This window comes from Nipponia nippon, unplaced genomic scaffold (genome assembly GCF_047370975.1).
Source record: "Nipponia nippon isolate SJK-2023a ecotype South Korea unplaced genomic scaffold, ASM4737097v1 scaffold_4, whole genome shotgun sequence".
Lineage (NCBI taxonomy): Eukaryota > Metazoa > Chordata > Aves > Pelecaniformes > Threskiornithidae > Nipponia > Nipponia nippon.
Genome location: NW_028262358.1, coordinates 33,899,727 through 33,918,195, shown reverse-complemented (window position 1 = coordinate 33,918,195; position 18,469 = coordinate 33,899,727). Strand labels below are relative to the sequence as shown.

The following is an 18,469-nucleotide window of genomic DNA, read 5'->3' as shown; positions in this document are numbered from 1 at the left end:
TTTGTAAAGCTTTTGCTTTAATCAAATACTGCACTTTCAAAAAGGGACTGATTGTTGATCAACACTGTTACTCTGTCTCTAATAAAAAATGCTGTTTTCTTAGTTCTGGTTTAATGTTGATGGATCTGCAGTGACACAAGTCACTGTGTAAAAGAAACTAAAAGACAGAAAAAACCCACTCCAAGTTTAGATTCTCATCTTGCCTAGCAGCCTCAGACTGACTTGGATGCCTTAAAAAAGCATGTAAAAGGATCAGAGAGAAAGTGATCCTTGGAACTCTTAACAGTGAACTGAAGTTATTCGGCTCACAAGGTCACTTGTCCAATAGCACTGTCCTTTTCAGAAAATCTGGGTTTTTTTTGTGTTAGAGTAAATGGCAGCTTTTTTCTTTTTTCACATAGCTGTATGTTGTGTGTGTGTGTGTTTTCCATTGTTGGTGTGCTGATAAGTAAATATTATATGAGGCTTTGGATTGATATTTAACAGCTGAGATGGTTGATTATACCACTGAAAACATTTGTCATTGCCCGTTCCAATGTCATCAATATGAACCATCTGAACTCTGCCTTTCTTTTTCTTTGCTGCCCCTGGGGTTTAATGGCTTTGCAGAGAAGCTCCTGCCTGGCATATTGAGCTGCTCCAGAAGGTCTAACCCATAAGCAGTGAGTACTGAACTGCAGCACACTAATGCTGTAGGTGTTGACTCACCATGCTGTTTTTAATTGCAGTTCTTTTGAAGGTAGATAATCTGTGCAGACTGTCAACGTAGATATTGAATCTTTGGATATATACCAATTTGACGATGTGTTTGTATGGCTACAAATGCTGTTCTGCTTTTCTTTTCCTGGGAATTAACTTTTCTCCTGTGCACATACTGTTTGCATTTAAAACTAGCTTTCATGTGTCTGTGGCTCTTGCTATAGCTGGCAAACGCTTATGTCTCATATCTGCAGTGAACTGTGTTCTTCTAGAATTCTTGAGCCTGATGTAAGCCAGCTTTCAAATGTGCATGAACTGAAAAGCATCTGTAATGTTTTGATGTGACTAATACTAAGATATGATTGACCAAGTCTGGATTTACTTTGTTACTGGAAAGTCATTCAAAATATCCATTTGCAAAGTCTGGGGGGAAAAAAAGTTCTGTAATTCTGATAGGTGAGTTTATTTGTGATATAACTGCTTTGAAAAAATTGCCAAAATTTTTGTCTTGAGATAATAAGCAGTTTTGATTTTTATAATTTGTATATTGTAAGATGCAGATCTCATCTCAAAATTCCATGCATGTTTGGCTGGAAATAGAAAACAACTGTTTTGGTAGTCTCAGTTGTTTTTGTGTATGCATATTTCTAAAGATAAAGATGCAATTAATTTGGCTAAATTATATGTTCCAGCTAGAGGCTGCCCTGAGGAGGCAAAAAAGTCTTGTGGGCATGGACAGTTTTGGTACAACCTTGCTTGTCAATATGTACCTTCAGACCTGCTCAGAACAGTGTTAATGCTGATACATAACGGCGGAGCTGATTCAGGAATGCTGAAGAAATCAAATATTGGGCAGTGTGCACAGAAACTGGGTTGCTCTTGCCTAAAGACTTTTCAGCATGTAGAGAGCTTTCGAGAATGTTCTCCAGCTCACTTTGTAAAGAGATGTTGTGATGTTAGAAGAGAACTTTCTGTAAACTGGGAGAAACTTGTTCTCCCGTAGTATATTGCTTTGGGTAGTTTCATGGTAGCCCTGGAGAGGTCTGTAGCCTTAATTTTTTTTTTTTTTTTTTTTTTTTTTTCTTGTGGGCCTACTGACTTTCTTTGAGGGTGAACACTTGTGGCATAATTGCACAAATACTTTGGAGACATCTGGGAGGCTTAAGATATTGCTGTCATTCTCCAGCTGTTTTTCTCTCAGCTGAAGGTTACTGCCCTCAAAGTTGAGCCACACTAATGGATCATATGAACTATCCTGGTCCATGTCAGTGCAAAGTCAGCCAGGTTACTTTAAATTACTGCTGGATGCAGCTGAGGGTAGTAATGAACAGCTTGAGGTAATAACTTCTTAAGCCATTCTAGCTAGACTTCCAAGAGCACATCTGTCTGCGTCCTTATAAGTGCAATACTTTAATCTCTCTATTGCTGTACTGTATTCAGGATTTGTCAGGACTGCAAAGCTGTTGCCAAGGGGAGTCTAATATTCAAGTGGAATGTATTGGCTCTTCCTGTCTATCGTTATTATCATATTGCAATAGAAAGATCCGAATGACGAGTGTGTAACAGATACATTGAATGGTAAAGTAAGCTTATTTTCAAATATGAGGTAAATGTGTGGAAGTCATGTTTGGAAGATCTTTAAATTGGAAAGAGATTGCCATATGAAGTCTCTTCCTCTTGTCCCTAGTTCAGCCACTTCTAGCCACTTTGATTCCTAGCCATTTAAGTTCTTATCCTCTCTGTACCCTTGCTTCATTCCCCAAAAAACTTCCCTGTATTGATTAGAATTATAATGAATTTTTTAGCTCTATTTTTTTTATTTTTGCCCCAGGTCCAGCAAGACTATGAATCTCTGTTCCAAATGCTTTGCTGGTAAGTGCAGTAAAAGGTTTTGTGTTTTTGTTAGATTATCGAAACCACATTGTTGGCATCTCCTTCAGGATTTGTGCATGGGTTTTTCTTCCTTCAGTGTGTATATGTAATCAGATTTTCCTCACTTTGGTGCTTCATTTATTTGCTAATCAAGAACCTCTTGTGTAAATGTACCAATCAAACCTTGTTCTTGAAGTTTATGGAATGCTGGAACACCCTTGAACTACAGAGCTCTGCTGTCAGCACGGCTCTTATATGGATGATGTGGCTTTCAAAATGCATGTCTGAATTGTAATTTGGAATTTTGTAGGATTTATTTTGTAATAACCTCTGAAATATGGTTTGGATAAAAAATGAAAAGTTGGTATAGAAAACCTCTTGCTCCATTTCTTTTTAACTTGCAGCCCTTGAACGTTAAATCATCAGTAGCTCATCAGTAGGCTAATTCTAATTGCTATGTATTATTTTCTTGTTGCAAGGTCATTTCTACTGTCTAAAATGTTAGGAATTGCTCTTGACCTTTTCCTGTTAGCATTTTCTAGCTTTGCCTTTCTGAATTTTTTTTGGTGGTATTTAGTATTGTAAACTTATTTTTAATTGTAGTAAAAGTGCTGTCATAGTTCATGATTTTTAATTTCTCTTGGGGGAACAGATACAATATTAAAAAGTTCAGATTTTTTTTCTTTTAAACTTTCAGTCATTGGCTTGTCTATGAAACATTACTTTAATATTGAGCTTGCACAAATTTTTTTAAGGTCATCGGTTTCCAAGGCAAAATCATAGAATCTTTGAAAATTAAGGCAAAATGTACAAAAAAAAAAAAAAAAAGGAATTTTAAAGTTTTTTTCTGAGTTTTTTTACAAAAAATTAATTTTGACTTGTAGATTTCAGATCTTGGGTTCAGCATCACTTCACTAAACAAACACATGGGAAATAAAGATTGTCAGAGGCTGTTCAGCAAAATGATGCATCTATTTCTTTGGCAGTTTTCCAAAGCCATGGATCACTGAAAAGGGTATACTGAAGAAAGTGCAAGTCTTTTCTTGTACTCTTTCTCTACTGACCGCTGTCAGAAACAAGCTACTAGGTCTTTGATTTGACTCATACAACTGTTACATTCGTATTAGCACTGTAAACAACTTCAGTTTGCGTACCTCAGAAATGTGTATTTGCTGATTCTGAGATATCAAAATAGCCCATCCCTCACATCCTGGGTTTGACAGAGTACCCAAGACTTCACAGCCAGCAGGCCAGGCATTAAGCAAAGCATCTTTTCTTTTGGTTTTACTGTGGTTTTTATTTTGTTTGTTTGTTTTTAACAAGAAGGAAAATTCTTGGCTTCTATTCTGTAATTCTCCTGAAAAGCCATTACCTCTGGTCAAGTTCATTTTTCTGTTGTAAAAATACAAGATGATATCTAAACATTTGTGTGATTTAGGGGGGGTGGGGGAGGGAAGCTTACTGTTTAAAATTTTCAAGACTTTCTTTACAGCCTGTTTATTTTAATGAAATAAGACTTGAAAAGTTTGAGTAACTTAAAAAGCTACTGCTAGTTGGAACAAAACCAAATATTGTGGAAAAAGGCAAATTTACTCTATCTTTTTAGATTTTTAACTATGATTCCTTCAACAAGTAGCGTTGAAATAAGCAGTCCTGTTTGAGTAGTAACTCAAAAACTCTCAATGTCATCAGTCCCACATAAGTCTCTTCTCTTTTTCTTTTTTTTGTTACTGAAATATTTTTAGCATTTTTTTTAATACTGGGTTTCCATCCACAGTCATGAAATAAAGATGTATACTCTTGTTTCTGTAAATTTAACCACCACAAATAGCAAGATTTTAGGCAAGTAAGCTGTTGAAAGATGTTTTTCACCATTCCAAGCACTCCAAAGATACGATATGAAAAAAATTCCTGTTATTTCTCTTTTAATATGGCAAGTTGTTCATTCAAATGTATTGAAGCAGATTTATATGCAAGGGAAAGTTGGGAATTATTATTTCTCTTGACCGCCGTTTCCTTTCTCTTTCATTTTAGAAAAAAGAAATCCACACAACGAAAAAGGTTAGTAACTTTGTTAAATGGTTTTTTTTTTTCCAGAGGGAATCCAGTCTTCCTGTTCTTTTAAAATAATTTCAGACACAGAGCAGCAAAGCCCCTTGCATTTGTGTAAGCATTATCTTTTTATATAAATCAGGGGAGAAGGGCAGCAAGTCAGCAAAAGATGAAAACACTGTTGGGTTTACATTGCAATATGAATTATTACGTGGAACCTTCCTATCTTTACTGGTTTTTCAGACCTTCTAAACTATGTACAAGTTTGTAAATACATTATCATGAGCCCTTCTTTGCTTCTTCCCTTCCTCTCCTCCCCATCTCCGGCCATAGTTTGATGTCTGTGATGGTTAAATAGCACAGAAATGCAGCAAAGGGCAATGGTTGGGGACTATCAATTTGCCTTATTGTTTGACAAGATACTTTTGATTTCTAAATTTATTATCAAGGTAAATTCACTGAATTTGTCCCCCGATTAAACAGACAGCAAAAGCAACAAGATTATGTTGCAAGGAGAGCGGAATTCCTTGTTTTGGCTATCTTTGTACATTTTTTTTTTTATATTAAACGCGGGAATACTTTTCACAGGTTATTACAGAGATTAGGTTGTTCAGCTGTCTATGACAAGAGTGAGCTGGATACTGCACAGATATATGCAGCCCTTTGCCTAGAAGAGCCCAGTGTGTTGACCTAGATCGAGGAGGCTCACTAAGCTCTTCTGTACAACCACAAACTTGCTGTTCATTTGCCACAGACTAGTTCTTGACTTGCACATAAAGGTAGATAAATACTGGAGAGGAGCTTGAAGTTAGCTATCCTCTTCAGCCCTCTTTGCCTCCTCTTCACCCCATCTGCATGTTCCAAGAAGGAATACCTGACTTGTTTTATTTAAGCCCCGTAGAAGCAGCAGACTCTGAAATGTTCAAGAGCCTCTCTGAAATAATTTCAAGTTAATTGTACTTCTGAAAAGTACTTTACAACATTCTGTCTCCTATTCAGTGCTGACCACGTGCTATCAATGCCTCAAAGTCTCCAGATACAGTACAAGTGTAATCCTACATATTAAATTGCTTCAAATAAATTTGCTCTTCAGATGGTTAAGGCATAGTTGCTTCAGACTGCTTGCACATCCAGAATACAAATGCAATAAAGTGTGGCGTTTTTTTAATCAGAATATAGGCTGGTAAGTGAAAAAATGCAAATTATGGCCAGAGTATCTCCCTTAGTGACACCACATCTTTTGCTAATACTGCAGCCTCTCTTCTTTCAATATGGTAAACTGCGAAATCTGAATGCTTAAAATACAGGACAGTGATGAGTGAAATTTTTCAAAAGTACTCTTTAATCTGTCTTTGCTCCCATTAGGTTTATGGAAGTTTTAATATCAACTTCAGATAGGGACATTATTTGAGTACTTTTGAAAAGCCACTTCTACAAAGTAGGCTCTTTCAGGTAGGAATTCTACAAACATTCAGGAAAACAACACCTGGTACCTCAAGAAGTCAGTTTTAATTGGAACCTCTGGGAACAGTCACAGAACAAACTATTACAGAGTAAGAACAAATATTTAAATACACTGTAAAACTAGACTTTCTACTTAAACGGCCCAAAAAATGCAGTCTGCCTTTAATCCATTTGATGGTGAGTCTAGAAAGTTTAATTTGTATCATGGTGCAATCAGCATTGGAAAGAGGGGTGCAGGAAGTGGATTTCAGCTTGTTCAGTAGTATGTGGAGCTGAAGGTAAGTGCAGCACTGGATGGTTTGGTGGAGCGATGCACTTGGAAAACTGGAAGATGATGAAATGATTAGAATATTAATGGATTTGTGAATCAATTTCATAGCCCTTCTGTCTGAAGGTGTAATTGAAACTTCTAGAGGTGGGTGTCCATCTCTTTTCTTAATCCATCTATGCAATGTTTATATTCGTGTTCTCTGACGCGCTAGATCAGCATCACTGAATTTGAGAAAACACTTCAACCATATAACCCAAGAATTCTGAGTTTTAAGTCCCTCGACTCTTAGTTCAGCTTTATTTTTAGTTTGAAATCAAACAAGTTTTTTTTTACGTACCAATATCTTGATGAGTAAAAACTATAAATTTTTAATCTCAATCTATCAAGTAGGAAATCAGTATTGCTGGAACCACATAGGTATTGTCAATACATATGCTTGGCTCTATGCCAGATTATGAAATTTTATAACTTCAATAGTATCTTTTATTCTCCTGAATTTGAAAGCTCTGATAAGGGGAAAAAAAATATAAATAGACACTAATATCTTCTATATATCATCTGATTCTAGAAGTATCAGATTATTCGCTATTCTATTTCCTGAATTCACTCAGATATCTGACTATAGAGTTATTTCATGGGTTTGTGCATCTTAAGACTTCTGCTTTGTTGAGCAGACCTTTATTTTGTCATGCCTAAGTCACACACAGTTTTCGGAGCTTACAAAATTGGGGGTTTTATGTGACTCAGAGTCACTTGAATACCGCAATTTCCTCTCCTCTCAGTCTTTGTAAATCCTGGGAGCTATTTAGCATGCTGCCTTGTCTGGCAGTAATAACACCTACTGTAAGCATGAGCTGGCAAAAGTCAGCGTTCCTGCCTAAATAGATTTTGCTCTTAATCAATTGCTAACTTGATCCTCCGTCAAGCTTTCAGCTTGCTTACTGGAAACCTTTTCAACAGTTGCATCTTGCATGTTGTTAGTTCAAATTTTGTTATCTTTTCTGTATCCTGTTGTATGATAAATGATAAATTATGCTTTATTCAGCCCTTCTCTTCATAGAGTTTTCATTCCTAAATGAATGATCAAAAGCCTGTTATGTTTGTATTGTCCATATCCTTGTAATTTCTGATGTGAATCCACATGTTTTAGTACTTTTCTGGAAAAGCAGCAAGCATTTTCAGAAGTTTGAAAACAGCACTAAGTACTAGTTTTCTTCATCTGTACACAAAATGTTTCTTTTTCAGTATGGTATTCCCTTTGTTGGCTCCTAATGGAAACTGGTGCCTCAATTTGTTGCTTCATTAGGCTAGAATTTGTTGCTGTACTCATGTCTGTCTTTGTATTTTGAAGTACATGGACTGCTTGCTACAGTGCTCGCTGGCGGGCGCTTGAGAGTAGTCAAGTTTCATCTTCAACTTTTATTACACAGTCAGGCTGGAAGCTAAATAATTCTTTGGAAAATTGTATAGCTGGTTATAGTGGCAACAAAGATATTTCTACTTTCTAGAGCACCTTCTAATAAAGAACGATAACGTTCAATGTATAATGACAGATACTGTTTGGCATACATTTAATTTCTTTTACTCTATGCCCAAAGAATTTTTAAAAGGGGAAGGCTGGGAGGGAAAAGATGTCTTAGCATAATTAGTAAGCTTGAAAAGGTGAGATGTATGCTAAGCTTGAGAAAGACAATCACCATGAAATGGAATTAAGAAAAAAAAAAAAAGGATAAATGACTTTAGTTGGGCTTCAGTTATTTATAAGCTTGATCTGCACTGCTGACCCCAAAGATTTTTCACTCCGTTAGTGTGCATTATTCTGCAGTTTTTAAAACTGTAAAGATCTGAGTAACAGCTCTGTTTGGATTGTTAGAACACTGCAATAGTGTGTGGAAGGATTGGGAAAGGATTTATATATTTTAGTTTACTCCTTTTCCCCTAACCTTTCTTAAAGTTTTGCAGGGGAAATACAAATTAATAGAAAAAAAAGTTTATTCAGGTATAGCTCTGTTATCTGAGCTTAGGATTAATTGTTTTACTTCTGTGAAAAATAGTACCATCAACCAAATTATCCAGCATATTTATGCTACATGTTCCTAGTACTCAATATATACAGGAGAATTGGAAATATGGGAGAGAAGGATACCTGAAGCTTTCTAGGCTTGCTGGAGTTTTAAGAGTTAACTAGAGATCACATTTTGAGTGAAGTTAGTACAATGTTGCTTGAGAGGTCCACTCCACTTTTTTTCTGTCTATACTATCATGGCATGGAAGGTGTGGAGTACAGGGCTCCTATGTTGCTTTGTGGCAATACTGATATGATTTTGCTACGTGTTATATAGAAAGGCGTTAAAGACGCTGTATCTGCCTGGGACCTGGTTGTGTGAAGGCCTTGCGTGCCCAGCAGTGCAACAGAGGTGGTCAATAGCGCCAATGGCTCGGCTGCTGGTTTCATTTGCTCAATTATTTTCTCCTTTTTCTTCCTCCTTCATCTTCCCCCATATAAAATAGTGGGAAGGGGTAAGCACTGATGGAGGACAGACCCATAAAGTATTTCTGATTCTGTACAATCATTAGTGGAAGAAAGAGAATTTCTTTCACAGCTGGCACTCAAATGTTGTGTATTGAGGTAGGACAAGTTTTTTCTTTTTCTCTTTTCTTCTTTCTGGCTACTACTAACTGCAAGTTAGGAGGGCTTTTTCCAGTCACATTCGAAAGTATCTTTTCACCAACACAGTCTAGGAAAATTGAATGCCTTTAATTAAGAACTTTAGCATTTTACAGTCAATCAATCCTATCAGCAAACTACCCTGTAGGACATTAGTGGCTGTTTCATTGGATTGCATCTTGCTAAATTCACAGTTCAGTAGTCTGGGGCTCATTTGTTAAAAATATAAATTACACTCAAACAAAAATATGACCTCTTCTCAGTACTGGCTACCTGAAAAGACAGCCAAATAGTCTTAATTTAATTTTTTCCTCTGTCTTGACAAGACAGCACTGATATTCTCCATGTGTTTTCTTTTTCTTATCCCATGGGATTGCCAGTCCCGTGGTACAGATTGATCTACAAGCAAAGAAAAGAGCTCAGCCCTTTTTTATCTCAGACTTGCATTACTTTTAGTTTTTCATAGCTCTGTTTTCTAGTATGTTTTCTTCCTTATGGTAAAGCCCAGTTTCTTTCTGTTTTGTTAATATCACTTTCACCTTCTAACTCGTAACCTTTCCAAATGACTCGTTGAAACACCAGCTGTAATTTAGTCTCTTGTGTATAGGTTCTGACGATGTAAAAAAAAATGTTTAGAAATATGACTTAATTGCCGTGATGTTTGCACATTGCCAGCATGAAAGCAGTGTTACCTATTTAGAATGTGCAACCCACAGGTTTAATTTATTAAACTTTCTTGTAACTTCATTCTCCTATAAATGCGTGCGTAAGATAGGAGAGGGAATGTTTTTCTTTTTTTCCCATTTAGCAATTTGGTTGAGTTATAGAAAAGTCTGTGCTCTGTTTTGTGTATTTGCTTGTTTGGAAACCTTCTATAGTTTATAGAGACACTAGTGATTTGTTCCATAGCCTCCCTGTGGAGTTTGTTCCATATTACAATCTAATTCCATGTCCGTGTTGTGCACTCCTGAGCTGTTAATTTGTACATTTCGATGCAGTTTGTTTCATCGTGTTTTTGTAATCCAAACTGAATGTAATGAGCTATGTGCTTTGGGGACCCAGCCTTGCCTTGCCAATTAGAACAAGTGGTTACTGAGAGAGAGCATGTTTTAAATAAAACATGGCACCTCTGCATGGGACCAGCAGCCTTCGGGGAATAAAAGAGGATATTTAACTCTTTCCCTCTGAGAGGAGAGGTCAGTATCAGTGAGCACATTTTAGAAACATTCAGCCCATTCCTTTGAGAAGTATGATGCAGATTCATGTTTCATCTTGCAAATAAAATTTAGTTTGTCATTGGAGACGTGTTATGCAGTACTGCATGCAGAGTATTTAGGCATGCACGAGGATAGCTGTCAAGTTGACTGCATGTTTTCTAGGATTCTAATCGCTAATGCCACATGAAAATGGTACAGGACTAGCAGCTAACCTTTCTCTTTCCCCTTTTACTGCTACCCAAGAGGCTGAGGTAGGACGGGAAGAGTACCAGGTGATAAAAGATCTAGTTTCAAAATGTATTTTACAAGAGAAGGAGCCTAGAAATAACACTTACTAAATAAGACTACTAAGGTTATGTGCTAGGTGACCATGAGGAAGCGCTCATTGCTATTCTACCATTTCGAGGTAACTGGGAAAGGGTACCTTTATGACCGTCAATATTTGTGATTGTTGCAGAAATTATCCAGCATTCTTCTGGTCTTGACACTAACTAAACATCCTGGTAAATTCAAGCAAGACACAGCAATGCTTTTACAAGTTAACTCTACTTTGCAATTCTTTCTTGCATTCCAGCCCCAAGATCTCCTTTCCTCTCTCTTAACTCGAACTTGCATGTTCTACATTCTTGTGCATCTTCAAAGGGAAGAAGTTACTGTCCACCAACAACCGTCAGCTAAGGACACTGAGAAAGAATTTAGGTGAACAGTCATGGCGATTGACTCAGACAACATTTCAACAGTTCTTGCATACACAAGCAAGGCAAGACCAAGAAAAACCTCCTTTGTGAAAACCTTTTAGCTCAGCAGCTGGATGTAAGGGAACTATAGCTGTTTGCTAAGGTGATGTAAGCTGTTAGGTAAGCAGGTGTACAGGACAAACGTGATCTGGATAATAGAACAAAAAGTAACTGAGGGCTTTTTAATTGTCTATCCATTTTATGTGAAAGGAATGTGATCTACCAGCTAGACAGCTAGCTAGGAACTTGAGACCCGATTTCCTTTTCACAGTCAATGAGTGTTTCTTTGTGATACTAGACAAGTCACTTTTTTTTTTGTCTTCCACTTCTGTTTCTCATTAGTTACGGAGAGATAATAATATTTCCCTGTTTCAGTGGAATGTTTGTGAAGATAAAATACATATATAATGTTCAGTACAGTAACAGTGGTCATCTAAGGAGCTGAGATAAATCTAGAGCCCTATCTTGGAAAACAAAAGGTCATTTTGAGGAACAATATTTGTATTTTCCTCTTCCAAATCAGCTTGAAGTAAGCATGCCATTAGCACATATTAAATTAAAATGCAAATTGGCTGTCTTCAAAGTCAGTCAAGGCCCTCAGGCTGAGTAAATTGCCCAAACTCTGGGATAGAGGCTTGATCCTTTGGTTGTGTGTGATGTAGATTCACCCCCCACCCTCACCTCCCAACTCTAGTGTAGTGTTAATGAAGAGTGCAGGAAATCAGAGTAGCAACTTAGTGTCAGATCTTATGGAGGAGGAAGGCAATTTTCTTTCACAAAATCTGTAATTAAGTTGATTTTGGCTATTTATGCTTTCACACCCATATACTCACAAGCCCCAAGATGCATGTCCAAGTAGCCTGGCCAACATCACCTGTGTGCGACATGGGGAACAAGGAGTTGTAGCTATTGAGCCCTCACTATGACTCATTTTGGACTTGCCTTTTATACCCTTGAGGAACGGATGCTGTGAGGGACCTTTTGCTTCTTTATTTTGTCTTAGCCCTTATAAGTCAAAGGCAAAATTCTGGAATTTCAGTTCTTTTCTTTCCTATATGTGGTTATTCTACCGTTGCAGTTCTGTTCTTCATCTTCTTGACACTTTATCTTTAGCTCGGTTTGTTTCTCTTCTTAATTTGAATGAAATAACATTGCACTGTTGCAATTAATGCATACCATTTCTTTTAACCTTTTTAATGCTGTTTCTTGTGGAGCCTGCAAACATTCCAGTCATTCTTTATTCATACCAGTCTACATGTATCTATTACAAATCTTGTATGTTCTCACAAAGTTAGTCACCAGAGGGCAAACTGCTCATGCAGATTTAGTCAATACAACTATAACTTTGCTTTTTTAAAAAAACAAAACAAAACATTGTCTATGAATGAGTTTACATGTAGTAGTAATTAGTTGGAAAGTGAAAAGTATAATGGCTATCTTCAGAGCTATAGAAGTTCGTATTTTACATTGAATGAGAGGGAATTTTAAAAAGCTAACATTCAAACTGTTGGACTAATTTGCAAACTTTGGGGAACAAAAAATTCCCCTTTAGATAAAATTTTTTCTTGTGATCACATCAAAATATCACCTGATTGTTGGTCATGGAGAATAATAGTAAGTTAAAATAGTTTCCAGCAGGATCTGGCTTTAACCTTAGTTGTGAGTCGATGAATCTGCATAATGGTGCAGGGCAGGGGAGAATATTATGCTGGAGATCTCTAAGCCTGCAGGACCATAGGTAAGGCCTTTCTTGAAAAGATATCCGAAATAACTGCATCTCTAGTAACTGAATGTGTAAGATTTTGTTCCTTTCCTTTGCAGAAAGCATAGACTGTTGACTGAATCTGGCACTGAAGATTTAGGAAATGACAAGACAGGTTATGGTGCCGTAATAATTAATCCAATCTGTGTGTATGCATAATAGCTGTCTTTTAATTATGCTAAAAGGATCAAAGAGTACAAGAAAGCATAAGATTACTGGCCTAATCTCCTGGTTTAAATCACAGGTCATTAAATATCATCTAGGTAAGCTCTGTTTGCTGAAAATGTCTCCTTTAAACAGATACCCTGCCCTGATGTGAAGACACTGGGGGTTCTGCATGCACCATGGCTGCTAGTATTTCTAGTGAATAACCTCCCTCACTATTAAGTAAGAAATAAGGTACAAATTTTTAATTGCAACACTCTAGGGATGTTTCCACAGAATTGTACTCTCATTCATCGTACTGAATAGGAAGCAATATAAGATATTCTGTCATGCCTGGATCTTCTTACTACAGCATTTGCACATTGACCTGAATGGAGTATAATTATTTTCTTTATAGAATTTCTTTTGAGAACTAATTAGCCCCCTAGTGCTTCAAGAAAATAAGTAATTTACCATCTTGACGTTTATGTGAGTCGAGGTAGTGATATTCTTGTTCACTATACATAGATAAGAATCTAAAGCACAAATGTCAAACATCCACAGATATTGGATATCAACTTTGAGAAGCCTTGGGACAGTAGTTCTTTCTTAATCTCCCTCCTCCAAAGCATATAATTTTATGATGCTTTAAACATTAAAAGTACAGGTCTCCCTGCCTTTATGGAACTGCAAGGGTATTGCTGCTTCTGCTAGCAGGGACCTAAGAGTACCTATTTGAACATCCTGAAAATAAATATGAGTAGGAGGAACTTACAAAAGTCACGTAGGAATTTTGTGGCAGAGACAGTGGGTAGAATTTAGTTCTCTGATTTCTCTTCATAATTTTCCTGGGGCTTAAAATGAAGTCAAGAGTCTAGCAGAAAGGAGCTTTGCTTTGTATGAAATTCTGATTGCACGTTTTGAACTTCTTGCATTCTATCCAGTAAGCAAGTTAAGGGTCCTCTAAAAGAGAAGTTCTGTGATTGTTTGCATGCATTATAAAAATAATTTAAAATTAAATAGAAGTCAGATCACAAGTGTACAAAAATGATTAGTTCAGACACTTCCCGAGTTCAGACTGCTTGACTTTTGAAGCTTGGTGTAGGATTTGGCCATCCTGCAATGCCACCCCCCATTCTTCTGGTATAAATAAATAGAGTTATGTGGAACTGTGACTGTTACTGGGCCAAAGCACTTGGAAACCATGAGTCAGGAGTGTTGATTCTGAGCCGTTGGGCTGCAATCAGGTCACAAGTTGGACCCGAATGTTCTGTCTCACTTGTGATCAGAAGTGCTGAAGCTGAACAAGCAGTCTAGTGGTAGTCTTCTATGGAGACCACCTTCCAAGATTGCTCTTTTTTGTTGCAGCAAGAAAAGAGCAAAGTAGCTCTAGTAATGGTCTTTGGAGCATGATGCAAGATTTTTCTCTCTCTCTGCATTAAGATTTGTCATAGGACAAATTTGGAGGGAGACTCTGGTTTGTATATTTTTAACTACTAACGTTACCTGCAGCATAGCTGTTTCTTACTTGAATAACACATAAATTGAACACATAAATTTCATGTTGAACAAGGTTAATGAACTTAGTGTATAAGGGGGAAACCTTGGAGCTTTCTAAACTTTGTTTTGTATTTATGTAAATTTATATACATTAGCAGTTCAGCAACATTGGTAGCATTTTTATTTGATCTCAGTTCCTAAATAACAGGAGGTTTTATATTTTGGGATTGGGGCATTTCTGCCCAGCTCTGTGGGAAAGGTCCCATGTAAATGGAGAGCAAGTTACAAACAGCCAATAGATGTCTTGGGGGGTTGTAAGCATTAGAAATGACCAAAAGTAAACTTGTGCATCTCAAATACTTTAGGATTGCTCAAAGTGGACTTGGTATTCACTTGCTTCCAGTTAAATGCTCTTTATCTGAGGTGGAAGTAGTTTGCAGTGAGCTAAATCAGCAATAAAAGATGCATTTCTTTATTGGTAATTGTATAAGTTACAGGCTTTGCTCTCTTAACCAAAGATGGTCTTTTTTTGCCTTCTGTTTTTTTTTTTTTTCACTTCAGAACAGGGGAAAAAAACCCTCCAACACTTTAAATGGTGTTTGTGGAGGTAAATACCAGTCTGGCTCATTTCTAAGCTGAAAATGAAATTTATTGTGCTATCTACCATTGTGCTTTAGCAATGTTTAGTATAGTGTTACTGCTGTTAATAGACAAGCTTTTGTTCACCTCTGTTGACATGTCCTGCCCTGCAATATGTGAAGAAATAGAAAGCTGATCCTAGTATAGGTGAACGCACTCTTTCACTATGACATTTTCTGTGCCTCAGCAAAGTCTGTGCATCACTTCAAGTCCTCAGTGGAACTGCCATCTGCTGAAAAGCTTTGAGCAGCAATTTAAAAGCTAGATTTTGACAATGTGTCTTTTTTTTTTTTTTTTTTTTTAATGAGACTCACTAGTATCTAGAGAAAACTGTGATAGATATAAATAATCCTAGAAATGCAGAAGCCTATAATGGGTGTTGACATCTACCCAGTTGACAAAGGTAAGTTAATGTTTAGAAATACCTCCAGTATTAGTCTTTATTGTGCACCATTTCTGTTATTGTCTGTAATTATTATTTTAAAAGAGTTAAAATTATTGTATAACTGGAAACTTTTAACTGTAAGGGTTTAATTTAAGATAGACATAGCAGTCGCTTGTTCTGATAATCAGCACATGAAAATCATAGCTGATGCATGACTGCTGCTGGTCAGAAGTAACTGGATGGGTTCCAGTATGAATAACTTTTTTTTTTTTAATTGGGATCTTGAATCTATGAACAACTGAACTGAAAAAAGTATGTCTCTGAGTCCAAAATCAAGATGGCTGGCAATACTCTCCAAATCAATATATCTGTAGCTGTGGACAGTAATAGGTCTCCAGTGCCTTTCAGTCCATCTTTTTTATTTGTGTGTGTGTTTGGTTTTTCTTTTTTTTTTTGTTTTTCTTTCTTTCTTTGAAAGAGTTTTGGGGTACTTCAGTTGGGGGAAAATATATAGGAATATTCATCAAACAGGTTTAGAAATGCAGAGTGCTGGAAGCTTTTGTAACAGAACCTGTTTTTCTCAGTGGTAACCAAAAGAGCTTTTTTGATGTAAAGGTCAGATTTCATGTATTTGTTGCCACTTGAACTCTTTTTTGACAGAATGAAAGCTATTTTGCTCTTGATTTATAAGATATTTACTGTGAGTTAGTACTGCATAAACATCTGACGTTGTGAGCAGCTCTGTGTTTTGCTGACCATGCCCTAGTAAGTGGGGAAAGGAATTTTACGATATTTATTAGGGCCTTTTCTGTAAGTACTGTAGCAAAGTACAGAATGTCCATTTACAGGAGAAGTAATTGTTTTGTTTTTAACTTGAAATAGTTTTCTCTTCCACAAAACAAGCTGCAGTAAGTAACTCCCTGTAGAGAAAGAATGAAGAGTTGTGACTCTTTCCATACACACACCTGAGTGTGAGAAATTCAATTGTGCCTTAACCTACAGGGAAGGAAAACTTAGAGCTCGCTCGCTTTTGACTTGTGAAGATGTTGTCAGTGGTACTTGAGAAGAGTGTATCTCCTTTTAGGAGACTTCAGAAAATAATCAAAGTACTAAACCTTGTCTACTATTATGGCAGCTTGTTCTATAGTTAGACTTACCAAGGTATTCAAATGAGAGTCTAGCCGCTTTAAAAACAGAAGCTAAGCAGGTAATCTTATTGGTGTGATGACACATAATTTATATAAATTCAAGTTGAAGATAATTTCTGTGAAGAACAAGAACAGTTTGTAACCCTTTCTGCACTTTAGTAAAATTGATCAGAATCTGTTTCATGGATTTTATAAGGGTTTAGTTAAGAAAAAACCTTTGAAACCATTCTAGAGGTTTCAAAATTTGAAACAGATTTTTAACATATTTACCCATACAAATGTGTTGGAGGGTGGCATTTCAAGGCTTGTGTTATCAAGTGGAAGTCTTGTGTCTTGTTTAGACTATGCTTGACTAATGCCAGATTAAATGCTCTTGTCTACATAGGTTTTTAAAAATTCTTCTTCAGCGCGTAGAAAAATACTGACGTTCTTTACCAATTTCTCTTTCCTAAGGTCTTGTTCCATGACAGTCAGGAATAAAGTAAAAATCTCTTAATCTGGAGCATACTTTCTGTGTGTCTACATATTTAGTGGGGAGATAAGCTAAAATGTTGGTCTGTGTTTATATAAACATATACACATGTACATACACATTCTGTATTTTTATAAGTACGTATGTTCTCTCTAGATATGTGCTCTATATTTTATGTAAATGCTCTGAAGCGGCTTTTTGCTCTGAATCGTATGTTAAATATTTCCCGTTATGAAGTTACTTGACTTTTAAGAATTTTATGTTCACTTGTCCCATTCCTAATCAAAATAATCCTTCAAAATAATACTTGGGAAATTGAAGGACCTCAGTGATGTGCCAAACCCCATGTATGTTCTTTCAAATCAACTAACTTTTATCTGCTATATGCTACAGAGGAGCAGATGAGGCCTGAAGTTATAGAAGTCACTGGCTAAGCGCTTGTATGGAAATACTAACTACCTCTTGTTACAGTAACCTCTTCTGGAAGCGCAGAGAAAATGTTTTATTAATTGTGGTTTCTTTTAATTATTTTAATGATTAACATGAAATTGTGGAACAGAATGAAAATTAGCTTCCTGGCCTCTTTGCTTTAATCTGTAAACAGGGGTGTTGGGAAGGAGTATCATGCAGAATGGGGCAGTCTGAAGCAGTCATTTTTACTAACAGAGGTAGTACCTCTAAATAAATACGAAGCATGTCTTAAACTTAAAAAAAAAACCCAAAATACCAAAGCATTTGGGGTAACTTCTTATTTAACCAAGTAATCAATTTTAAATTCCTGTATTTGTGAGCTTCCTATTAGATTCCAGTTTGCATTCAGATGTATTCCTAAACTGTGAATAGACAAATAAGCTAGTAAACAAGAAATGTCCAACTGTTCTGGACAAATACTAAGCTTTATTATTTTGTAAATGTGTGTGGGTATCTTTTAGGTTTTTTTAGCTAACAAAAAGAAGTGCTAAATTTCATGTAAAACCATCTTTTATTGCAAGTTGGTATGGTTAAATGTGAACAGTGACTGAGAATCAGTCTTCATACTCTGATCACCAATTCATGAAACATTTTTGTTTAAATCAGTCTTTTGTGAAACAGGATTAGAATAACATTTACTAGATTTAAAATCTGACAATTCTTTCTAGAGCTGCCAGGTTAGAACCAATTTCTTCCATTTCCATTCCTAGTGAAATTCTAAGGAATTCAGGACCTGAAAATGGAAGAAAAGTATAAACTAATGTGAGATTGTATTACTGAGAAGGTGAAGAAATCCCAGGTTTTGTTCTGCATTCTCCACCAAGTCTGAGGCTAAGTAGCTGTAGAACCTGTGTGAGCATCTAACTGCAAGGGTTGAGATGTTTGCTGGTTTGTACCCAACCTTCCTTTTTGCTTAGCCGAAAGGAATTCGGTGTGCTTCGGCTTTGAGACTCGGTGGAAGGCCTTTG

General features: G+C 36.5%; 1 protein-coding gene across 4 annotated transcripts in view; it reads left to right on the top strand.

Annotated features, from left to right (window-relative positions):
- ZFAND3 (zinc finger AN1-type containing 3) overlaps nt 1-18,469 on the top strand; it is a 188,815-nt gene that overhangs the window by 33,231 nt on the left and 137,115 nt on the right. For 3 of the 4 annotated variants that reach the window (XM_087777314.1, XM_087777313.1, XM_087777312.1), the window contains exons 2-3: nt 2,531-2,571; nt 4,606-4,632. In XM_087777314.1, the coding sequence (XP_087633440.1) occupies nt 2,531-2,571; nt 4,606-4,632 (68 nt within the window). Of the gene's footprint in view, nt 1-609; nt 663-2,530; nt 2,572-4,605; nt 4,633-18,469 lie in introns of all 4 variants that reach the window. The other variant, XM_087777315.1, reaches the window with a different exon arrangement.